This window comes from Amphiprion ocellaris, chromosome 19 (genome assembly GCF_022539595.1).
Source record: "Amphiprion ocellaris isolate individual 3 ecotype Okinawa chromosome 19, ASM2253959v1, whole genome shotgun sequence".
Classification (NCBI taxonomy): Eukaryota; Metazoa; Chordata; class Actinopteri; family Pomacentridae; genus Amphiprion; species Amphiprion ocellaris.
Window position 1 is genome coordinate 18,527,031 of NC_072784.1, and position 22,473 is coordinate 18,549,503.

General features: G+C 41.3%; 1 protein-coding gene across 15 annotated transcripts in view; it reads right to left on the minus strand.

Moving 5' to 3' along the window:
- Positions 1-22,473, minus strand: part of srcin1a (SRC kinase signaling inhibitor 1a) — a 112,567-nt gene that overhangs the window by 66,158 nt on the left and 23,936 nt on the right. The window contains exon 1 of one of the 15 annotated variants that reach the window (XM_055005375.1): positions 6,050-6,203. The exons of 13 other annotated variants lie outside the window; for them this stretch is intronic. In XM_055005375.1, coding sequence (XP_054861350.1) covers positions 6,050-6,074 — 25 coding nt within the window. In that variant the 5' untranslated portion in view covers positions 6,075-6,203. Of the gene's footprint in view, positions 1-6,049; positions 6,204-22,473 lie in introns of those variants that run through there. One more of the 15 variants, XM_055005372.1, reaches the window with a different exon arrangement.

Below are 22,473 nucleotides of genomic sequence, written 5' to 3' on the forward strand. Positions count from 1 at the left end.
ATAATCATTACATGAATCCAGAGCTCCTCCTTTCGGCTCATTGTTCAGCTTTCTACTCCTACTGCTCCCATTGTGCTGTCACAAACCTTTAAAAATCCAATGTGCCCTACGTGCTCAACAGCAAACCGTTACAGTTAACAACTGTAACTGTTTTCAAGCATTTAGGAGCCAAATATTCCCCTCGGGAGTTGGCAGAGACGGAAAATAGAGAGAATATTGAACTTTCATTCACCAGGTGGCCGCAAACAAAACCACAAATGAACGATGACGTTGCTGGGTGTGTAAATAAGCAACTGTTTGCTACCTTGAAAGGTCAGTCGATGTTATTTGGTTTCAGATTTTGTTTCTGCCGAACTCCAAACTGCCAAAAAAATCTGTTGTTGCATTTTTAAAGCAATAGATTTTATAAATGTGACACAGTTAGTGTTATAAAGGAAAGCACAGTTCATGTGGTTCAGACCAAGAAAAGAAGGCCTATAAATGTTGCCGCTGGTTCTAGTCGATTCCAAACAAACCAACGAAAGTAAACAAAGAACTATAAGAAGTGACGGGTAACTTATTCATTGGAAAGGCTTGGTGACTTTCAGACTGAATTATCAGCGCTCCATGTGCCTGTGGGTCGAAAAACCTGCTGACTAAGAGCAAATAAAACAGTATTTTACTTACTACCTACAAACGAATGACAAGGAAACTGATTTTGAGCTTGTAACAGGTCAGAAAAACATGATCAAGGCTGTAAAAAAATACAGTTTTTTTAGATTTACACTTGAAAGATTAAAGTATATTTTATTTTCAGGCTCAGAGAGAAAAGTATGTTGTTGTCAGTGTGGGTACATTTAGGGATTTGTGCAGTTTGCTGCAATGTTGAGGATGAAAGTCCTTTTTTTCGTTTTCATTACTGAGGCCATCAAATGGGATTATTTTCTGAAGCAAAGGTTTTAGCCAAACAAATAATCTAAAGTCTCCTAATTCCCCAGTTAACTAAGGTTGGCCTGGCTTTGAAGTCTCTCAGACATCACAGATTTAGACATTTGTCTTTGTACGTGGCAGAATGTTTAGCAGCTTATTGGGGAAATAAAATTCTTGATTGTGTGGGTTCATGGACACAAGACACAATAGTTGCTCTTCACACTGTAAAAACTTTAAAAGCTTTTAACTGTAATTTTTCTTTTTTTTGGAACAATTTGTTCTTTTACAGATTGTTCCAGTTTTCCTAAATTACAAATAATGAAAAAAAAGAGAAAAAAGGTTTAATTTGCATGTAAACCATAAAAAACACAGACCAAAGCTTTACATAACGCAAAATATCAATTTTAGTTAGCAAATGGTAATGTATTTATTCACAATGTTTTGACTGTAGTCCATGGGCCTGGACCCAAAATTTCCAGTATCGGTACCACTCAAGGTGACCAATTCTTTTTGGTATTTTTAACTAGCTATATGTCTCTAGTTTGCATTTTGATATGATATGATAGCCCTTGCAGACTCACAGCTTAACAAATGTTATCACTGGTTTAATGGACACAGTGAAAGGGTCTGAGCCAAAAGTCAAATTCGATAGGATTATTCCTCGTTATGAAAAAATAATAAGTGCCACACATCATCATCTGTGTTTATAACTTTACAACACAGAACAATACTACGACAAACTTGAGTCTGAGAAAGATTTCGTTGCTACGGTAACAAGATTGTCTGTGACAAAAACAAGAAACAGAACGACAAAGCTGGGACAAAATAACAAAACAAGATGCCAAACGACAGAAACGAGACACAAAATAACAAAGCAAGACACAAAATGACAAAAACAAGACAAAAAGACAAAAACCAGACGCAAAATAACAAAACGAGACACAAAACAACTAAAACAAGACACAAAACGACTAAAACAAGACACAAAACGACAAAAACAAGACACAAAACAACAAAAACAAGACACAAAATAACCAAACAATACACAAAAATACAAAAACAAGACACACAACAACAAAAGCAAGACACAAAATAACCAAACAATACACAAAAATACAAAAACAAGACACACAACAACAAAAGCAAGACACAAAATAACCAAACAATACACAAAAATACAAAAACAAGACACAAATTGACCAAAACAAATAAGCATGAAAAGACAGTACAGACAAACAAGAAATGCATTCATCTGGGACTGATCCTTTCTCAAACCGTTTTATTTGATTATTGACTTATATTAGATTTGATCTTTGCGTACGGTGAGATTTAAATGAATTATGTAATATCGCGGTTATGGTGAATGTGACTGTTTCACAAATAAGTGATAAAGCTGCCCATGTGGAAAGGTTATCACATCTTAATGTACTTACATTAACACAATGTACATTTTAGTACCACGTAGGTTTGGTCACCTGAGATGGTAACAATATCTAGTAGCCCATGGACTACTGTAAATTGCACTTTTTTTTTTTACTGTATTTGAATTTTTTTTTAAAAATTATTATTTTACAGACACTTGACATTTTTGAAAGAAAAATTTGTTATATTAGGAATTGAAAAATATTTTAAAAACACAACAAAAATATGACTAAAAAAATGGGAAAAAATGTAATTTGCTAGTTTACAGTGTGACCATAGAATATAAAGTACCACTATTTTACTGTATTTAAAGGAGCTAAAAATATCTGAGATACATCTTTTAACTGTTATTTTACAGATAATATCTAGTAAAATAAAGAAAAATGCATTAATTGTCATGAAAAAAGGCCAAAACTGCAATTCATTCCTTTACAATGTGCAACTGTAAAATTACACTTTTTAAAACTGTATTTAAATCAGCTAAAATATCATTATTTTACAGAAAGTATCTGCTATTGTCATGTTTTGACATTTTTTGAATGTTTATGCCACCATTTATTTTATATATTTATTTATTTTTGCTCTTGCTGCCAGATTTTCTGTTCAATTTTTTTTGTTGTTTTTTTTTTTTTTTTTTTTTTTTACAGATGTATTAATTTTTTTAACAGTGTAACCAAAACTAACTCCTGGAGGTGTGGCAAAGGCTTCACAGATGCACACCACTTGTGTTTCATTAAATGTGTATCATCACTGCAGTCCATTATCATGTTAAATTATCATGTATCGTGTGTGGTACGCCTGTAAGAAAATCAAGTGTGCAAAACTTCACCTACTGCATCAGTGTATGGTAAAACTATTTTTCAAGAAAACTGCCATGGTTGATAGACTCTAAATATAACCTGAACACTTGTGGTGGGAACACATCCCCACAGAGAGCTAATGCCAGAGGTCGACTGCTCGTGTCGTGTCAACGTGACTGCAAAGAAAAAAGAAAATATATCAAAGAGAAACATCACTTTGAGGGGAAGATGTGGCTCTCAGAAATACTGTCACAGCCCTTCATCATCTCCTCTCTCCTGTCTCTTCACAACCAATTTCACCCTCGCATCCCTCTTCCTTTCTCAGTGGTAGTGACAAACAGAGTTTCAAGTGCAGTTTTCAACCATGCCTGGAGAAAAAAACAGGGCCAAGCAGAGCCGCAATTTAGTTTTTTTCAAAGTGAATCCTTACTGTTGCAAACTTCAGTTCAATGCACAATTATTTAGTCTCTGTACAGAGTTAATGTAGTGAGAATTTAGTGGGGAAATCAAACAAGGCAATAATTGGACAAATGCTACACATTAACACATGGCTGATTTAGCATTTTTCTCCGTTTTTAATTATGTTGGTCAGGCAAAAGGAGCAACCAGGTGATTTAACCTCTTGGGAACTGAATAGAGATTCTGTGATACTTTATAATATAAACTGGCAATCATCCATCCATCCATTATCTATGCATCCACCCATTATCTACACCGCTTAATCCTCATTAGGGTCACAAGGGGGCTAGAGTCTATCCCAGCAGACTTAGGGTGAAGGTAGTGGACACCCTGGACAGGTCACCAGTCTATCACAAGGCTACACATACAGACAAACAATCACACTCACATTCACACCTATGGACAATTTCGAACCTGAGCATGTTTTTGGACTGTGGGAAGAAGCTGGAGAAAACCCACACACGCACAGGGGAACATGCAAACTCCATGCAGAAAGATTCCAGGAAGGCCAGGACCAGGCGAACCAGGGATCTTCTAGCTGCAAGGAGAAAAGCGCTAACCACCAAGCCACTGTGCAGCCGGTAAACTGGTCATCAGTTAAATGTAAATATATTTGCTGCTAAAATAATCTTCAGCTGCTGCACTACAATCTAGGTCTAAGTAGTAGGTAGTGATACCAACCACACAATCTTTCACACACACACACACACACACACACACACACACACACACACACACACACACACACACACACACACACACACACACACACACACACACACACAGACATATCGTCTCTGATCCCTTATGGAGCACACATGCATCTACTCTACAGACACTGTAAGAAATCCCAAGCGCACACAAATGTCAGCTGCCCACTTTTGATCTCCCACTGCCCATTCTGCAGCTGCCTCAGATCCTTTAAACTCATTCATGAAGACGACAGAGTGTAGGTGTTTTGTTTTTTTTTGAAGGGGTGGAGAGTCATTTATGCAGCCAGAGCTTACCTCATTTTAATTGCTGAAGCTGCTGCTTTGCAAAAAGTCTGCACCTCCGAGTCTGAGTGTGTGTGTTTACTAGATGGTCCGACTGTGAACCCTGCACCTTCCTGGCACCGATCCTAATCGCGCGCAGACACACATTAACTCACTGTTCGGTGATGAGATCGAACTGAGGGCATGATGAATAAATAATGGTTTAAACTCTGGGGGGTTCACTCGACTAATTAACGGGGGAAAAAGTATCTTAACGAGAGGCAATAATACAAGAGTGCAGGAGCAGGCCAAGTAGTAAATCAAGGATTACTAGACAGGCTTCATATACACTGTTGCACGCACACTTGAAATACATAGACACACTTCACACACACACACACACACACACACACACACACACACACACACACACACACACACACACATATATGTACACATCCTAATTTGTGATTCAGTGTACTGTGAAGGGAGAGAAAAGACGGGAGGAGAGGTGTTGGCCTCTATTGACTGGAACCCTGTGGGCTAATGAGAACTTCAACACACACACACACACACACACACACACACACACATGAAAACACCCATACACACACCCCATTACTGTCACATCCCTGCATCAGAGTGTGAAGGCGTTGCGTTAACATCTCACCACTTGGGCTGAGGTTATCATTATGGAATATCTAGAGAGAAATTGTCAGCGTCTTCGCCTTTCTGTGAGCTTTGTGGAGCTGTCCTGCTAACATCTTCGCCATATCATACTGTCACTAAAAATGAGCAGACAGCAGGGAAACGCTGGAAAAGGGAGTGGCAACATCGACTGACTGAGAGGCTTTTATTTTGGAATGCTGACATCTCCTTGGAAACAGCAACGTTAAATATATATGAGGGATAGCAGGAGCCCAAGCAGAGACCGTAAATCCAAATCTGCTTCAACAGCAACAACAAAAAAAAGTTCTTGCAATGAAAAAAAAATGCAAATATGAATCAGCGTAGCAGCAGAAGAAGCAACAATAGAAATCAAATGAACCTAAACTGACTGGCTACAAATGACTTAAAAACTCCCAAAGGGCACACGGGACGCCACGGCAGAGTTTGTGAAGGAGCTTGTCATGGATGAGGCAGCAGCAGCAACAGCTTGAGTCCTACAGGAGCCACATAGCTCCACAGCCTTTGAACATACAGGAGGCAAGGCAGAGGCAGACAGCAGAGCTACGTGACTCTCATGACAACAGCCGCAATCGCACGGATAACACACAAAAAAAAAACCACACTGTCGCACACATCCAGAGAGTCCCCGAGTGCTGCAAGTTATCAAGACTAAATACCACGAGCATCCAAGCAAATCCGCCGAGTTAAAAGTGTGCCCTAAAAACAAAGTGGAGAGGGGGGGAAGGAGGTAGAAAAGAGACAGGAAAATAAAAGGGATCAGGTTAACGTGGAGAGGGGACCACTCCATGCGCCCACCTGAGGGTTTCCCGGCATTCTCCATCCGCGCTCCTTTCAGCCCCTCTATCCCTCACTCCGAGTCACTCCATCCCTCCTCCACCCATCTCCTCACTCATCCCCTGCCGATGCCACCACACCGGGACACTGGCTTAGTCGGAATATTATGTACAAAAACAAATCAAAGAGAGGGAAGCAGGGAGGGAACAAAAGGATTTTGAAAGCGGTGGGAGCGAGAGGAGGAGTATGGGGAAGAAAAAAACACACACACATAGGGAGTGAGAGAGAAACTCAGAGAGAGAGAGAGAAGTAAGGCTGCCAGTTCTGAACATTGTCTCTTTTCTCTCTGTCTGGTTGTGTGTTCCTGGCTGTCCATCTTACTCGCTGCTCTCTCTCTTTCCTCTTTCTCTCTTCCTCATATTATGTCCATCTGAGCGGTCATGCCAAGCTGGCGGGGCAACGAGGATAAAAACATGGCTCGCTCTGGCCCTGAAACACCTTACAGACTGGCCACCTCCTGCTGCAGACCTGCGTTCGCTGGCTGTTGCGCTGGAGGCCGTGGATTGAGCAGAAGTATGTGCGTCTATGTGCGTCCTGTCAGCCGGCCAGAGCCCCGGATTACAGTCGCTCCACTGGCACGTCCCACTTCATCCTCCTCTCCCGTCACCCCGGCAACACCTCCGCTCCCTGCCTGCTTCCCCCGTCCTCCCCCTTTCACCTCCATCTGCCTCCACTCATCCCCTCACCACCTCCTTGCCTTTTTCCCCTCTGCGTAACCTAAGGGAAAAAAAAAAGTCTTTCTATTTAATTTCATCCGTCTCCGAAATCTATACCAGCAGGGCCAACTCTGATTCTGTGCATGTTGCTCTGCTCTAATAAAAAGAGCCCCAATCAAAGCGGTGTATAGACACACTGGCCGCCCTCAGGGAGCTTCCTTGCTCAGATACAGATATCCAGTCGCAGGTTGGGGAGGTGAGAGGAGCGGGTAATTAACACCAGTGGGCCTGAGTTTAGGTTCACGTTAAAACTCAGCGAAGCTCAAAAATCAAGCTGACCAACAACCAAGGCGAAGTCTTTGCAGTCTGCTCCTCGGAGAAAACTTTTAATGGACACGTTAGATTCGGCTCGGATCTGCACCTGAGAGGATGTCACCAAAATAAGGAAAAGGTCAAGCCCACCATCGAAGGGAGAATCTCCTATAGCAAGCATCTCAGGGAATAATCTGCGCAGTGAGAAGGAATCTGCTGCAAGAGTGTGAATTTTTCTTATTAATTTTTGTTAATCTGTTTTTTTTTTTAGTTCACTGGTCTGTGATGTGAGTGGAATAAACGTAAAACATCACAGATTTATGTGATTTTATATTTCATCAATTTCTAGTGTTTAGGAATATTTGAAATGCAGTAATTGTGTGCAAAATCGAATAAAACAGTTGATTTTGAATGTAATGGTGTGTTTTTCAGTGACGCTCGAAAGACTAAATGTAACATTTATTTGCTAATTATGGAGTTAGTTGAAACTAATCGGAGAATAAAACAGCAAACATGCATAAATAATGAAATGAGATAACGGATGCCAGTGTGAGCTTGCTGATTATAAAAAGATGAGTTCTCTACTAAATACACAAAATTATGTTGATATTATGTTACAATACAAAGATCTTATAAAAATGTATGCATGCTTGAGGCATGATAAATGTGCTGATTGCATTTTACTTCATCATAGAAGACTTTTAGAGCTTTTATACGTAAAATCATTTAAATTCTGGATGTTTCCATCAATAGCTCACATTTCTCTTTATGATTTAATCGGGCTACCATTGTCAGTCAGTGGAACAACTAATAATCTGCTAGATAAATTTCGAATGTTTATGACCTCCTGCAGAAGCACCAAAGCGAAAGTGGCTAAGAACAAAGAAGCACAGAATTAGATTTTAAAGTACAAACTCAAGTGGTTCTACTTAGGTCAACTGTTGTTTGACTGAAATTACATTTTTTTTCCCCCCCTGCATTTAAAGTAGCAAAAATAATGTTATTTTTACAGATAACTGTCATTATTTAAGAGAAATATTCTGCACATTAAGAATAAATGGTCAATTTTTTTTATTTACATATATATTAAATGGTTATTTTACAGATTTTGCCTGTTTGTTAAATTAAAATTAATATCAAGTAAAATCAAAGAATAAAGTATTTGTTTACATGTTGACTGTGAAAAGTCAAAGCTGTACATAATGTCCTCATTACAAATCTGTATTTTTACCAACACTACGTCATTCTTTTCCACATAAAATTACAGAATTTTACAGTATTTAAATGGGTTAAAATTATTATTTTACAATTTTTTAAAAAAGTTTTTACAGTTTTGACTCACAATATTCCACCATTTTTTGCTTATTTTTTTCTAACACAATTTTCACTGTGATTTTTTACAGTTTTTTTTTTCTTGGTTATTGCAGTGAATAAGCCACTTTAAAGACCATCCTGCGTGCAAATATTCCACTAATTCCTCTTGACACGGTTTTGTAGGGGCACCATCCCTGCATCTTGGGCTCCTTACCCCCAAAGACAAACATGACTGATTAAAGAAATACAAACACACGGAGCATTTATTCCCCCACCTTTCAGCAGAATTATAATGAGACGCCTCCAGACTATTCTCCACCACTGAATGAACATAGGTCTGGCTATGTGGGACAAGGTCAGCCACAATGCACTTTTTCCACTCACACAAAAAACTGTCACTGTGTGAGTGTATGGGATTGTAAGACAAACGCCCACCCGCAACTTTCTGAAGAGCAGAGGGTGACACCCACAGATATCTTACCCTATGCAGAGCTTCACCTGCTGAGCGGTGCGAGGTTAACAATGGCCACATAGAGCTCGACAACTGCTGAACAAGCAGCTTTGCTCCCCGCAGAGTTCGCACACAAAGACACATGCACACATATTTAATTATTTACTGCATATCAGCTGTGCACATGTATGGGCTGTGTGGGACGCGAGTGTCGGTGTTCACACTGTCTATTTTTGTGCCTACGTGGGTAAGTGACAGAGGAAAAAAGCGTGTCGTTAAGCAGCGAGCTAATGCCTCACAAGGACAAGTAAACAACGTGCAACAAAAACAGCGCATCCTCTACCTTTGAAAAACAACCCTCTACTCACTGAGCAATTTAGCACCTACAAATACATACAGATGAGATATTAATGGCTTACTGTGTCCTCTTTGACCTTTTAATTATTCTGATTTGTGTACAGAGCAAGCGTGCCGTAATTGCATTAGCATCTCCGCAGGTTTACTTAATGTTCCAGTAGAGAGGGGATTTGTGATTCGGTAAGCAGATAGGATAACACTCCCTACTTTTTGTGTACACTAAATGATCCATGTTGAGTGTGTGTGTGGCTGCGTCTGTGTCTGTGCAGGCCTGTGTGGTTGCAGTAAATCATTTGAGATTTATTAGCTCAGTTACCACTAGTCAAACCGTTTGACGTGCAATTATGCTCTATCAGCAAATAAATGATTTGGCCATTACAGACCATAATTGGTTATGGAACACAGGGCACAATATATTGTCCGTCTCCTTCCTGCTGCTTAACATCCTGTCCCGCTCTTTCCTGCTTGTATTACTGGAGAACTCCACTTGCCCCCTGTTTGCCCCCTTTTCCTATTCCCCACTTCCTCTTCTCCTTCCTCCCAGCATTTCCCCAGAGAGCATCACGGCTCCTTCTTTCCCCTTTATCTTTCGAGCGAGGCATCTGGAAAACAGGCTCCGTCTCCACCCCTCTCCATCACATTCAATCATCCTGATGTTTATTCAGTTCTCCGCCCTTTCCACCATCTCTCCACCTCCCACTCTCCTACCTCCTGTCCCACCCCTCCTTCCTCTCCTTCACAAAAGCATCGCTTATCACAGACTTGCATCTTCCCATTTCTATCCATCTCTCTCTCTCCAATTCTTTTCCTTGCACCACCATATTGCTTCTACTTGACACCTTTTCCTCTTACATTTCCTCTCTGCCTCACAGTGTTTTCATCCTAGACGGTGCTGCATCATTTGTAATGTATGAGCGGATGGGTGAAACTTGTGCATCCTCCCTGCTAAAGCTCCATCTCCGCCATACATGGTGCAGGGAAGCTTGACAGCAGCAACCCCGTGTACAGGTGCATCCATCTACAGAGAATAAACACAGAAAAAGTATGCATGGCTTTGGGAATACAGCAATGCAATGTGAAACTGTGACACGAGCTAAGAAAAACAGTGCAAGTAGACGAGAAATACACCCAGAGATATTAAACCAGCAGGCCAATTAGAAAGGCTTACTGGTTTCTAAATAAAACCACACAAAACATAAAATTACACATACGCTACAATCTGTAAAAATAGATACAAGAATCAGATTTTCCACCGTTTTGAAGGCCCTTGAACTACTCAACTCAGATGTGACCAAATCTAAGCTTAAAATCACATTTCATTAAAATCCCTTTGTTTTATGTCTTATTTGAAAATATGTCCAAAATGCACTATTTGTACAAACAAGATTCTGTCAAAAGAAAAAAATTTTGTGCTCCCTGGTGCAACTGTGAAGCTGTTAGTGACTCAGCTGAGACCAACAGCCGCCTGACAAAAATTCAGAGACTTTTTGCTGTACTGGATTGAACTGCAGGCTGTGCTTAGACAAAGCAGACAGAAGACAAGTACGGAAACAAATTATATATGGAGAATCATTTCCTTTTCTTTCAGTATTGGTAATGCATCAGGGCACTTGGAAAATTGCTTTACAAATTGATTAAAATTTTTGTAAAATCATAATCACAGAAATTAAACAGTTTTTTCTTAATTTTCATGATTTATGGCAATAACTTTGTTATGCTGCACTAATATACATTTTTTAAGTTCTCTCCACTTCTAGCCATGGTTGTGCTGTTTTCATAGAGGTGCAGGGCTTTATACTGAGGTAAAAAATGAGCCAAAAGTGAATAAAAATTGTGACAGAAGCATAAAACGCATAAAAAACTATTGGGGGTTCAGAGCATTAAGGGATAGCTACAACAGCAGTCATGGTATCATTAAATCTATGGTAGACAGATTTACTGGGCATTGTTTCATTGTATATATTGAAACACTACAACTTTACATGCATATGCACACATTTATTCTCTTCCTTGTGTCTTCTGATTGTACACCAACTAGAACCACCTCGTTCAGCTTGGCTCATGCACATCTATGGTGCGTGTTATCAAATTTTTGACAAAATACCGTGTGACAGGATGTGAAATCCAGATGGGGGGGGGGCAGAGTGAAAGCAGTGTCAGTCGTCAGGTTGACGAAGGCAAAAATGAGACGTATCAGGAGTGGGTGAGGGTGATTGGTGTGTAGCTGTGGGCTAAGTAGGAGGAGATCAACCTGCTGCATAGAATTGCTCCCACACTGCAGCTAATTAATGCTATCTTCCACTGGAGCATCTTGAGATGAGACAGCGAGGGAGCGAGAGAGGGAGACTGTAATGACAGCACAGCAAAAACAAGTGTGACCTTTTGGACTAGATCTTATTTTGACACGGCACATAAACAATCTGTCCCGTGCAGAGATAGGTAGAGTTAGTGGAAGAGGGATGAAGCTGGTATCTCTTGTGTGAGTGGGTGGCTGAAGAAGAAGCACCTGTCTCGTTATACGTCAGCTTGGCGACACAGGACATCTCTACCCCGCCGGGCCGAGCCACGACGTAGATAAGAGGACGTTGAGGAAAGAAGAGGAAAAAAAAAAAACCTTGAGCCGATAAGAACTGGTCTTAGAAAACGCAGACACAGACAAAATGGAAGAGGGGCCCAGACAGAAGTGCAAGGGGAAAGAGAGTTAAGAGCAGAAAGGGAGGATGGATGGATTTGCTGAGTAAATGGCTGCAAGCTAATCATGACGCTAACAGTAATGGATAGGCAGGGCTGTCCAGATTGCCTCATTTAAGGACTCTTGAGTATCGTTTAGGTAATCTCTCTGACGCATTCACAATGGATGTGAGTCACTGAGACAGAGCGGTCTGCGCTGAGACAAATGACGACTTTTTCCTTCTTTCTTACAGGAAATTGCAAACAAACTTCTACCTCTGCGCTTCGCTCTCCTCTCCAATAGCAGTCAAAAACGCCTGCCCCGAGGTTGTGCACCCAGGTAATTGAAGATGTGAGAGGTGTAGAAATACTGCAGCTCCATCCATCTCTGACATGGAGTGAAGGCAGCACACGAAATCAGAAAAACCCAAAATGTGTTTCCCTGAGTTTTGCCTTCGTTTGATCCTCAGCTGGAGGCTCGAACATCAGCAACCCCGAACAACCTGTGCTGGGATTTTCACACATCTACTTAAATACATACACACACAAAACACCATTAGCATTGCCTCGGGAGTGTCCCTCTACTTTGCTTCACTTTTAAGCCGCCGACTCCAGTATGTCAGCACTTACCTGCTCCGTCTCCATCTTTTCCATGCCCCCTTTTAATATTTTTCTCTCATCTGCTTTCTATCTCCTCTCGTCCCTGGCAGCATCTAGGTTTTGTATCTACCCTCCTTCCCTTAACACCTCTCAGAGGATCTCTCGGAGGTGTTGTTGACTGTACTCCGGCCCACATCGCAGTAATCCAATGTTATTGGGGCGCCATAACTCAGTTTTATGTGATCAGGAACCCCACAGCTCTAGCTGCTGCACCTCGTGACAAATGACCCAAGTCAGACGGCGCATCAATGAGTCAGCCGAACTGAGTGATGGCAGTGATGAAACCAGCATTTGAACCCCTTTTGTAGTCCTGCTTTTTTCCAGGCGGGATGTTGAATGTGTGTCAGGCAGCGTTCGTCACTGTGTGGGTGAGTTTCTCCATCAGTGAAAGAGTCGGTGCTGCAAGAGCAACATTAACATTAGATGTGATCAGTCTAGGAGGAATCCAAAACAGACAGCAGAGCCATGTTGGGATGTTGGCTTTTTCAAACGCTACAATGTAAGACCATGAGAGAATCACAGTGCTGCTTGTTTAATGTGCTCTCTCAGAGGGAAACTCTTGTCAACTTTTCCTCTCATTTATCTCTGGGCTTCTGCAACAGCAAAGAGAACGACGAGAGACATTTAAAGGTTGCTTGTCGTTGCTGGTTGTTGTATTAAATCGAGGAAGAAGGCCAAGCAAACAGCAGCCGTTAGATTTCATAAAACACAGTGTGCTAATACCATTCATAAACAACAAAGGCACATTATTTGATCCTGGATGCATCAATGATTCCGAGTGAAAAAAGTAAAGCAGTCTCAGATTTTCACTGTTTGCTACGGTGTGTCATTTCAAAACGACGCTGTAGTGCTAAAAGTCTTCAGGAGAGACAGTAAAGAGCTGTCAAACTGCTCTGCAGCACACAGAGCTAAAAGTTAACTAACTGGAACACAAAATACGATCTGTTTCCCACATACTGAGCTGTACTTTACATGCTTCAGGCTCAGCTGTGTGAGGTTTGAATAACTTTCACCAAAAACTACCAAGTCTTCTTCAACTAAACACCCCACGTCTCCACACAGCCAAAAGTTGTTTCCAGTTTCCTTTTGCGAAAGGATTCACCACCACACAGAACAAAGGAGGTCTCCTTGCAATGCTGAAAAATTCTGAAAATATCCCCTCAACAGAAAGCGGAAGAAAGGAGAGAAAATACAAATGAGCTGCTGATTATGCACCAGAGTCCTTCTAAGTGAAAAGCAAACTGTTCAACTAAAGTGTTTTTATAGCAAATGGTATTTTTAAAATGCAATTTTCTCCCCGAGTCTTGTATGATCATTTTTCATGCAACATTCAGCACTTCCTCAAAACCGTAACGTCGAGAAATTCCTGGATGTTATTTTTACACCAAAAATAATGAGCCATAAATAGGCTGCATGAAAAATTGAACTGTCCACACCCCATACGTAGAACCCAAATCTATTCCATTGTTACATAGCCTTCCAAATACAGACAGGGCTTTACATTAATCTTGTTGCTGTGCTACGTCAGCATTTCTGTGAAGCTGCCCTCTCAAGGTCTATCCATCAATCTTCCATCCCTGATGACGAGAACGAGGGCAGTTTTCATCCTTCAAAAACTCAGCAAAGGCTACAGGACAGGATGGTTTCCCACACAGAGCTGTCACTGTGTTATATGACACAGCTTCTGTTTGCAGTTTACTGAGAGATTGTGATTATCCATGTCTGTCACAAATCCTGCACAAAATCCCCAAAAATGCATTAATTATGTAGATTTTATTGCACTAAGGGCTCAAAAACATTCAAGTCCAAATCAGAATCAATGGGAAAAAAATGGAGCGCAGTGTCCTGTGACGTCCTAAGCAGCTTTTAATGACTGTTAGAAAGTGCACATGGGCCCCTGGCACAGTGGACGAATTAGCATTCAGCACTGGAGGACACCAAGAGTCAGTCAGGTCTGAAGGAGATCCAAAGGGAGTAGGCCGGGCCTTTCAACGGGAAGCTGGACGGGACTATGTGACATATCGATCGGATATTGGCTACTCAGTGCTGCACTTGGGCGCTATCACCGTCACGGCTACACTCTTGTCACTCCCTCTTTTCAGCTGTTAATTTGTGGTTCTCTGGATCTTAACATTCTGCCCTACGCTCTGGCAGCCATCACATTCAGGAGAGGACCACTACATCAAACTGCTGCTATGACGACAGGAATTTTAACTACACAGGAAGAGGAGGAGGGGGAGAGTATTCGAAGAGCTCAAATCTACACTGATGCTTTTGTGCATCATTGTGTGCGTTGTGTATACCTTGCTTGGCTCCAGCTTCTCCAAACTGTACGTCTGCAACATGTCCTTGTGCTTTACCCTCCATCCACCTTTCCTGCTCTCTTACAATGTCATACTTAAACACATCCATCACTCCTTTAGCCTACACCCTGATATTGATGTCCTGCATTATAGTATTAATATTTCCAGACTGGCAAATTACGAGCGCTTCTTATTTAAGAGGCTTTACGGCTTCGGCAGGCAGTAGTACTCAACCTTATCGGTGCAAATCCAGACGTCCTTGGAAGAAAGAAAAACGCAAGGTTCCACCGACAATAAGACAACCAGACGAGAGTTTCATCACTCATTTCGTCTGTTATCAGGTGGTTTTACAGTGTAGAAGTGAGGTTTTTGTTCCGTCTCGGAGATGTTGACATGGATAATCTGCGTGCGGAGAAAGAGACGGTGTTGCTAATGAATCCTCTAATTGGCTATTTAATTGGCTGCGGTTAGAGACATCTGTATCAAACAGTAAGTTTAAGTATCAGCAGTAATGAGCTGCTGTATCTGTTGGTACCTTCAGTAAAAATGTAGAATACCATACGAATGAGGATCATAGTTCACAAGGGGGAGGATGAGATAATAAAGGGAGAAAATGCCTAGAGGTGATAAAACACACAAAACACAGAGGCGCATAAAACAAACCCAGCACTTGTGTGCTTTATATGAAAGCAATTGTCGTCCTGTTTTTTCTACGAGAGTGGAAATGCATGCTTTACGGAGGGTACTGGAGGATTTATACTCTGCTCTCCGTGCTCAGCAGGGCAGATCTGGGTCTTCAGGGGGCCCTTGATGAAATTTAATTTGCACTCTTCATTCCTGGCTCGGTGTCAATCAACACACCCACAACACTTTATACATCTGCAAAGCATGAGTCAATTTTAGTGAAGCATATGTTGCTTATCAAGGCGAACACTGTGCTATGTTATAACCACAAAGTAGCTGTTGTTCAGAATTGTCTGATTTGGCCACTGTGAAATGAGAGGTGTTTGAAATGGATTTAATCTTGTACACAATTTGTAATCTCAATCAACACAGAATGATCTATGATTAAATTAGCTGGAAAACAGTCAGCTTTTTAATCATACTTCTTAATCAGTGACTTAATGATTACTGTCAGCACGAGGACTATGATTATATTGTACTTAAAATGTTGTCGTTTATGAATATCCCTGTTAAATGTTGCACAAAGATAAAGCCTGATCGTTGCTGAAGAAGTACAATTAGTCAAAACACAAACAGAACACCAAGGTGTCCTTGAGCAACAAACTTAAATCGTGCAACAAGACGAACGAAAATAAAGTCAACTCAAGCCAGAAACTAATGCAGAAACAGGTGTTTTACCAGTTGATTGTAATGGATCCTAAATTCAATCCATTATCTCTACATTTTGCACATATAGACAAAATGAAACTTTTTGAGGTTGATACAGAAGATCTGACCTTTTTTTTAGATTTAAAAGAGAAAATTTGCTCAGTGGATTATTTAAAAGACAAACACAGTAAATGAGCAATCAAGATGGCAATTCCTAACATTGTTTTTCAAATAATTGCAGCGTAGTTATGTACTGATTGGTGCTGGCTTGTCTGTCTGTTAGCAACATTACTCAAAAACGAAGTCAGGGATTTACATGAAATTTTCAGGGAAGGTTAGAAATGACTCAAGGACCAATTGATTAGATTTTGGCAGTGATGCAGCTTATAGTCTAGATCCAGGATTTCTGTATCATTGATAATGGCACGGAGTCACTGTAACTATGACATTAAGGGAACACAACGTCAGCTGCTTGTTGATGATCTCATGATTGCGATCCTACTACAGATCCTACTGCAGACCTATCAGGACTTATCCGTTGGAAATGATACAAGGAATGAGCAGCCTTGGCAGAGTACTGCGCTCTCTGAGGCTTTTCTTGCTATTACTAAGACACATATTGTAAAAATCAACATTCTGCTTTCTGCTGGACAAACTTTGCAAAGGTGATGGTTTCTGAATCACCTTCCAGCTATTTCTGTGCTGCAGTTTCTTCTTATATATTGGTTGACAAATATACATACATCTGCAGTATGCTAATATCAGCCGATATTAATGAGGTTTCGCTTGACCTAGCAGCCAGTAAGAAATTAGCAGCTATGCTATATGCAGCCACATGTTCTGAGGGCAGAAGCATCAACAGTATTAATGCAGAAGCTCTGACGTGTGTGTGTGTGTGTGCGTGTGTGTGTGTGTGTCTGTGTGTGTGTGCGTGTGCGTGTGTGTGTGTGTGTGTGTGTCTGTGTGAACTGGGAGGTCAGGTCTGTCGATGCAGAAAGCCATGAGTGTGGGCGGAGAGTTTTTCTCCTGAGCTGGTGACTGGCTGCAAGTACAGTACAGCCATCTGGGAGAGAGTCTGCACAGCCTCTCTGTAGAAAACTGCAGTTTGCGATGAAGTATGGACAAAAAGTTTCAGTTTCACAGTTCAGTGCTGCAGTTCAGTCTGTCGAAATGAGCTAAATTCAAAAACTATCTTGCTGTCTCTGACAAACAACATGATTTGTACCATGTTGTCCTCATTGTCAATGGCCCTTAAGAGAAAAGATCCCCAATGTAGTTGCATTTTAAAAGGTCAGCCTTACATGCACGATCCAACTGAGTTTCACACAATGTGGTACATCAGGAATCTATGTGAATGGATCAGTATCGTGTGTCAGATCAGTGCATCCATATTCAATGCCGTAACATTGTCTGTATTTGGCATAGACTTTCAATGTAGCTGTAAAATTGTAAGGAACAGATTCTCAGCTCACTCAGCTCTATTTGCAAATGGATATGCATACACAAACACTGAGCATGCATCAAAGATCAAACTAGGGTTTTGTTTTTCTTCAGAGACTGTTTAAAGCTCTCAGATATATTATTTCCCAAGGGACTTTTCAAGCCGCTTTTCTCAGTTACAAAATAAGTTCATGTACACATCAGTGATCAGGGTTTGAAGCTTTTTTTTATTCTTTATTTTCATGACACTTCTAATTATTTTCTTAAAAAAAAAAAAAAAAAGACAACTGAAGTTTGGCAACCTGTTTTTTCCTAAATAGCGAAGAATACCTAAGGAGACTCTCCTGTTAACAAGTGGGTATGAAATAAGTAATCCTGGTTTCTGTCAAGGGAGATGTGTGGATTTACTACTTTAAGCCTGACAGATCCAAAAGGAACTCCCAGCCTTTACCTAAAACCTTGCTTTGAGTCATAGCCTAGCCCTAGAATCCAGGTAATCATTTGCTCTCCTTAAGCCTAACCACCTATAGTCCGTAGTCAATGCAGGTTGAGAGAGGAGCTGGTGCTTGCAGTATGATATAAATGGCATTTGACTTGTAATACAGTCTTTCAAACGTACCCTGTGTTACTCATTCGAACAGAAACAACAGGATTACCTGTCATTCTTTCTGTTTGACAAACCAAAAGGGAAAGACTAAAGAAATCCTTTGAAAATGAACTCGACTGTACCCAGACAGGAACCATTTCGGATGTTAAGTCTGTTTGAAGCAGACTATGTGCGCAAAGAACAGTGACTCCCACATAAAATCCCACATAAAGCCAAAATAAGGTTGCAAAAAGGTAACGTTTGTGTACCTCACTGCCACTGTTGCACTTTAACGTGAACAAATCTCTGGCAGTTTTCAAGGTTCATCGTTTTTTGACCATCTAGGCCATCAGCTAGACAGATTTAATGGGCTCCAATCAATTGCTGCCATCTATCCTGGTTAATCCTCTTCTCAGGTGCCGAGATTCCACATCTGTCTCCATAAACCCACTGGTCTCCCCGGGACGCTGCCGAACCCCGACAGGCTCACGCACATGACTGAATATCAAAAAGGAGATGTGATTCCCAAGTTGCTGCAGAGAAGCCATCGCCATGGAGCTGACATACAGGAGATTCATGCGTGTGATTAGGGCATCCTCAGGTATAAAGAAAGCACTAAACAACAGTGTGCAGGGTGTGTTTTTGTTGTTTTTTCACCTGGAACACCAAAGTAGGTGTAATCAACTCCCAGTTCCTCAGGTCCGATGAAAGGCTCGGCATTCACTTTGATTGTCTCTTCTACCTGACTAAACATCAGTGTCACTGGCAGAAGAAATTAGAGTCTACAGAGTGTTAATAATGACTGGGAAAGGGGAAATGGATGAAGGGGTAAAAGGCGAGACATTTAGCATGGTTGAAAGGAGATGAAGCAGAAATCAAAAGGAAGATTTGTAAATGTGAAAGATTCTGGAAAAAAAATGGATGAAGATGTGAACGTTGAGAGAGAAAAAGCTGAGGGAAATAGAGAGGCAATGCTGGGTCTGAGCGTGACCCCTGTCAGCTGGTGACAGTCTAGAAATAGAGTGGGGCACGTGCCCTTGTCACCCCAACATCACAATGATGACAGCCTGTGTAGTGAACCACAGAATCACTACAGGTCAAGACTATTACAGTGGGAATCGGACAAATGAGAGCCTGCACTTACTAAACCCTAAAAAAGACCTGGTTCCAGGAGTAAAGCGCAAAAGAAAAATCAAGACATCATACACCCATCGCCTTACAGAATACCTTGGTTTGGTCGCGTGATCTTATTATATGTGTGCATGTCTGCATCGACTCCTCCGCTTTCAGGGATGATGGCAGAGTGTGAATGTGTCAAAGGGATACAGGAGCAGACACCCATGGGAGGAACGTTCAATCCTGTCACACTGCCAGAGGGAGACCAGCAGGAAAGCACTCTGTCCTCGTCCTCTCAATCAACCCCTCCCCTCCATCCTCACAGCACTCTCCAGCTCTTGGCCTTTCACTTTTGTGCGTCTGAGTGGTGATAATGGCAGGCTGTCGGTCACGCGAAGTCTGACCCAGATTCGCTCTCTGAGAAGAATGAGGGGGGTGATTGGGATATCTCAGTCCGTCACCCGTGGGACTGAGCCTCCCCACTCAGAACTGCTCGCCTCTCAGATGAAGTTGAGAGAGCAAAGCCAAGGGCAGAGTCCAGCCAGCATCTTCGGCCGATACACTGCAGGGAAAAGCACTGACTGGAGTCCGGTGCAAACCAGCAGCAGCCAACTCATTAGGCCAGCAACCAGCGCAGGGGGCTGACTTTCTTCATGGATAGCCTGACGAAATAAAGGCCACTGAGACTTAGTTAACTCACTTATTGGTGTGCAAACTTTGTAGCCCACAGTCAAATGCGATCCATGATCAAAAATGCCAAACATCAATGCCAATCAGAGAGAACTCCCTGTGGTCCTGCCCACACCTTGTTGCATGGATACGGTTACCAAGGACGGCAAGAAGGAGCAGCGATAGTGGCGCTGTGAGGACACAGTGGGGTAGAATTATGGGTGGAGATGAGGATGGAGCACGCAAAAAAGAGTGGAGAGGAAAAACAAGACTAAAATCTATAACCACCATAGCAGGCTCTTAAAGCCGCGGTGCTGATGACACAAAATGGTCGAACAGAAACCTAAGAAATGGAGACTATTTTTAGATTGTTACCTCTAGTGGGTGAGATAATTGTAATATTTTGACAAAGGATGGCACTAGAAGAAAGGCCTCACTGTTAGCTGATTTAAGAGGGGTTATTCTCTGCACAGAGGGTATTTTAGGAAAATCTGTGTATAACAGATGCAGGTGCACTCAGGTTTGTGCTAAAAAAAAACCAAACTAGAAACATTTATTAAATATATTGTTTAATTATAGGGAGAGTGGTGCAGGTTTGTTTAGCGATGCAGTGCCAGAAATAGTTGTGCAACTTTTTTTTTTAAAGCGCACTAGAGACAGCTCAAACTTAGCATTTCTCACCTCTTATCACAGCATGCAATGGTTGCGAATGTCTGATTGCTTTAGAAAGTTCAAGAAATGGTTGGCTATAGATATCCAATAGAGGTCAATAAGCCAATAGAATTAGATGTTCTAACACAGTATGATGCAGCTTTAGGCTCAACTGTGCTTGCTGACATTATCATACTAGTTGATTAGCATGTTCAAAACCCATGAGATGGGCATTTCCATGTCAGCTTTATGGACAATTATCACATCACATGGATATAAGAGAATCTGTGACTGGTAAAACAGGTGGAAATATAAATTTCCTTAGAATGCAACTAATCTAAAATGCCTATGCTCAAAGAATATTTCACTTTTTAAATATCTAATCAATGACTTTACTGCCTCAAAATTCAGTGTGAAAAACATGAAGTACATGAAAAGTCAAGGGATCAGCAAATCAATCAGGGTTTCTCCTCTGGGGACAATGACCGTCTGTTCGGCCTGGGCAGTGAAAGATAGCATGTAGCTATTGATAGACATTTCATTGATAGAAATGAGAAACTGTTGGACAGGATGCCAGCGAGTTTTACTCCTACGCAATTTCAGTTGCAAGTTCTTTTTAACAAACACCAAGTGTGCTCCCTCCTCGGCTTATAAACAGCCAATCATATTCCTTAATAATGGAGCGTGACATGCAAACAGCCAATCATTGAACAGGTTGTTGTACAGTTGCACCATCAGCGTGTGATACGATAGAAGCAGAACAAGAAAATAAATGCAGACAAAAATGAAATTGTGGGTTAAAAAGGGCAGGTCAGCTCACCAGTATGGCAGTTCTTTGGTTTTTAAATTCTAACCTCGCTGCGTGGAAACTATGCATTAAAAATGTTCCAACCAAGGGTGAGAATTCAACAAATGTATTGTACCACCTCAACCACCTCCACCCTTTGGAGTACATGCCACCAGTCACGACCCACATCTCAAGAAACAAGAGGCACTCAGAAACAATACTGTTTGACAAAACATCCAAACTGTACAAGGACATAACCCCTCCACAGTACCATTGCTAGGAATATGCCACCACTCAGCATGGTTGAAAGGTCCGCCTTCAGAAAGCATCTCAGAGTGGTTGACCCCAACTAGTTTTCCTGGGCAGCAAACACTTTCAAGGAGAGCACTTCCTCAACTTTGTTTGAAGTGAAGGGATCTGTAGAAAAAGAAGTGCATCTGTCTACTACTTTGCCATAAGTTTTAGAAATTCTAAAGTGGTTAAACTCAGCCTTTTTTTCACCTGTTTATTATTTAAAATAGGATTTTATGATATTAACATAATGATAATGAAGGTAATTTTCTGCTATGTTTCCCAGCCCTAAACTGTGTACCTTGACAATTAGGCTACTATGGTTAAATTCAAATTAAACCTTATTTCTACTAGTCTTTATTAAGACAAATTATTAATAATTATCAATTACATCAACTATTTCATCATGAAAGACTTTTCAGCTCTATCTTCCAGCCTTATTTTATCGCTGTCCATCCAGTATTTTGAATAACTTCAGTCTGGAGCAAAGATTTCGACTGACTGATCAAACGGCCCTGACAAACCTCCAGTCACTCTGCTGGCATGGCTGAAAAAAAGCGTGAAAACTTTGTTTAAGTAGCAGCCCCAATATGCTTTATCACCGCTCAACATGGCCAATTAACAGGGATCATCGTGTCAGTTATAGTGAAGAAAACTAGCGGAGAGAGCGATGCAGGAAATGGGAAGGAGAAAGCAAGTGAGGAGGAAGATTGGTGCTTCAGAAGCAGAAAAAGTGGGAGAAAATTAGATTTTATGCAACAGAACCTGGTTCATCTGAAGACATCTAATC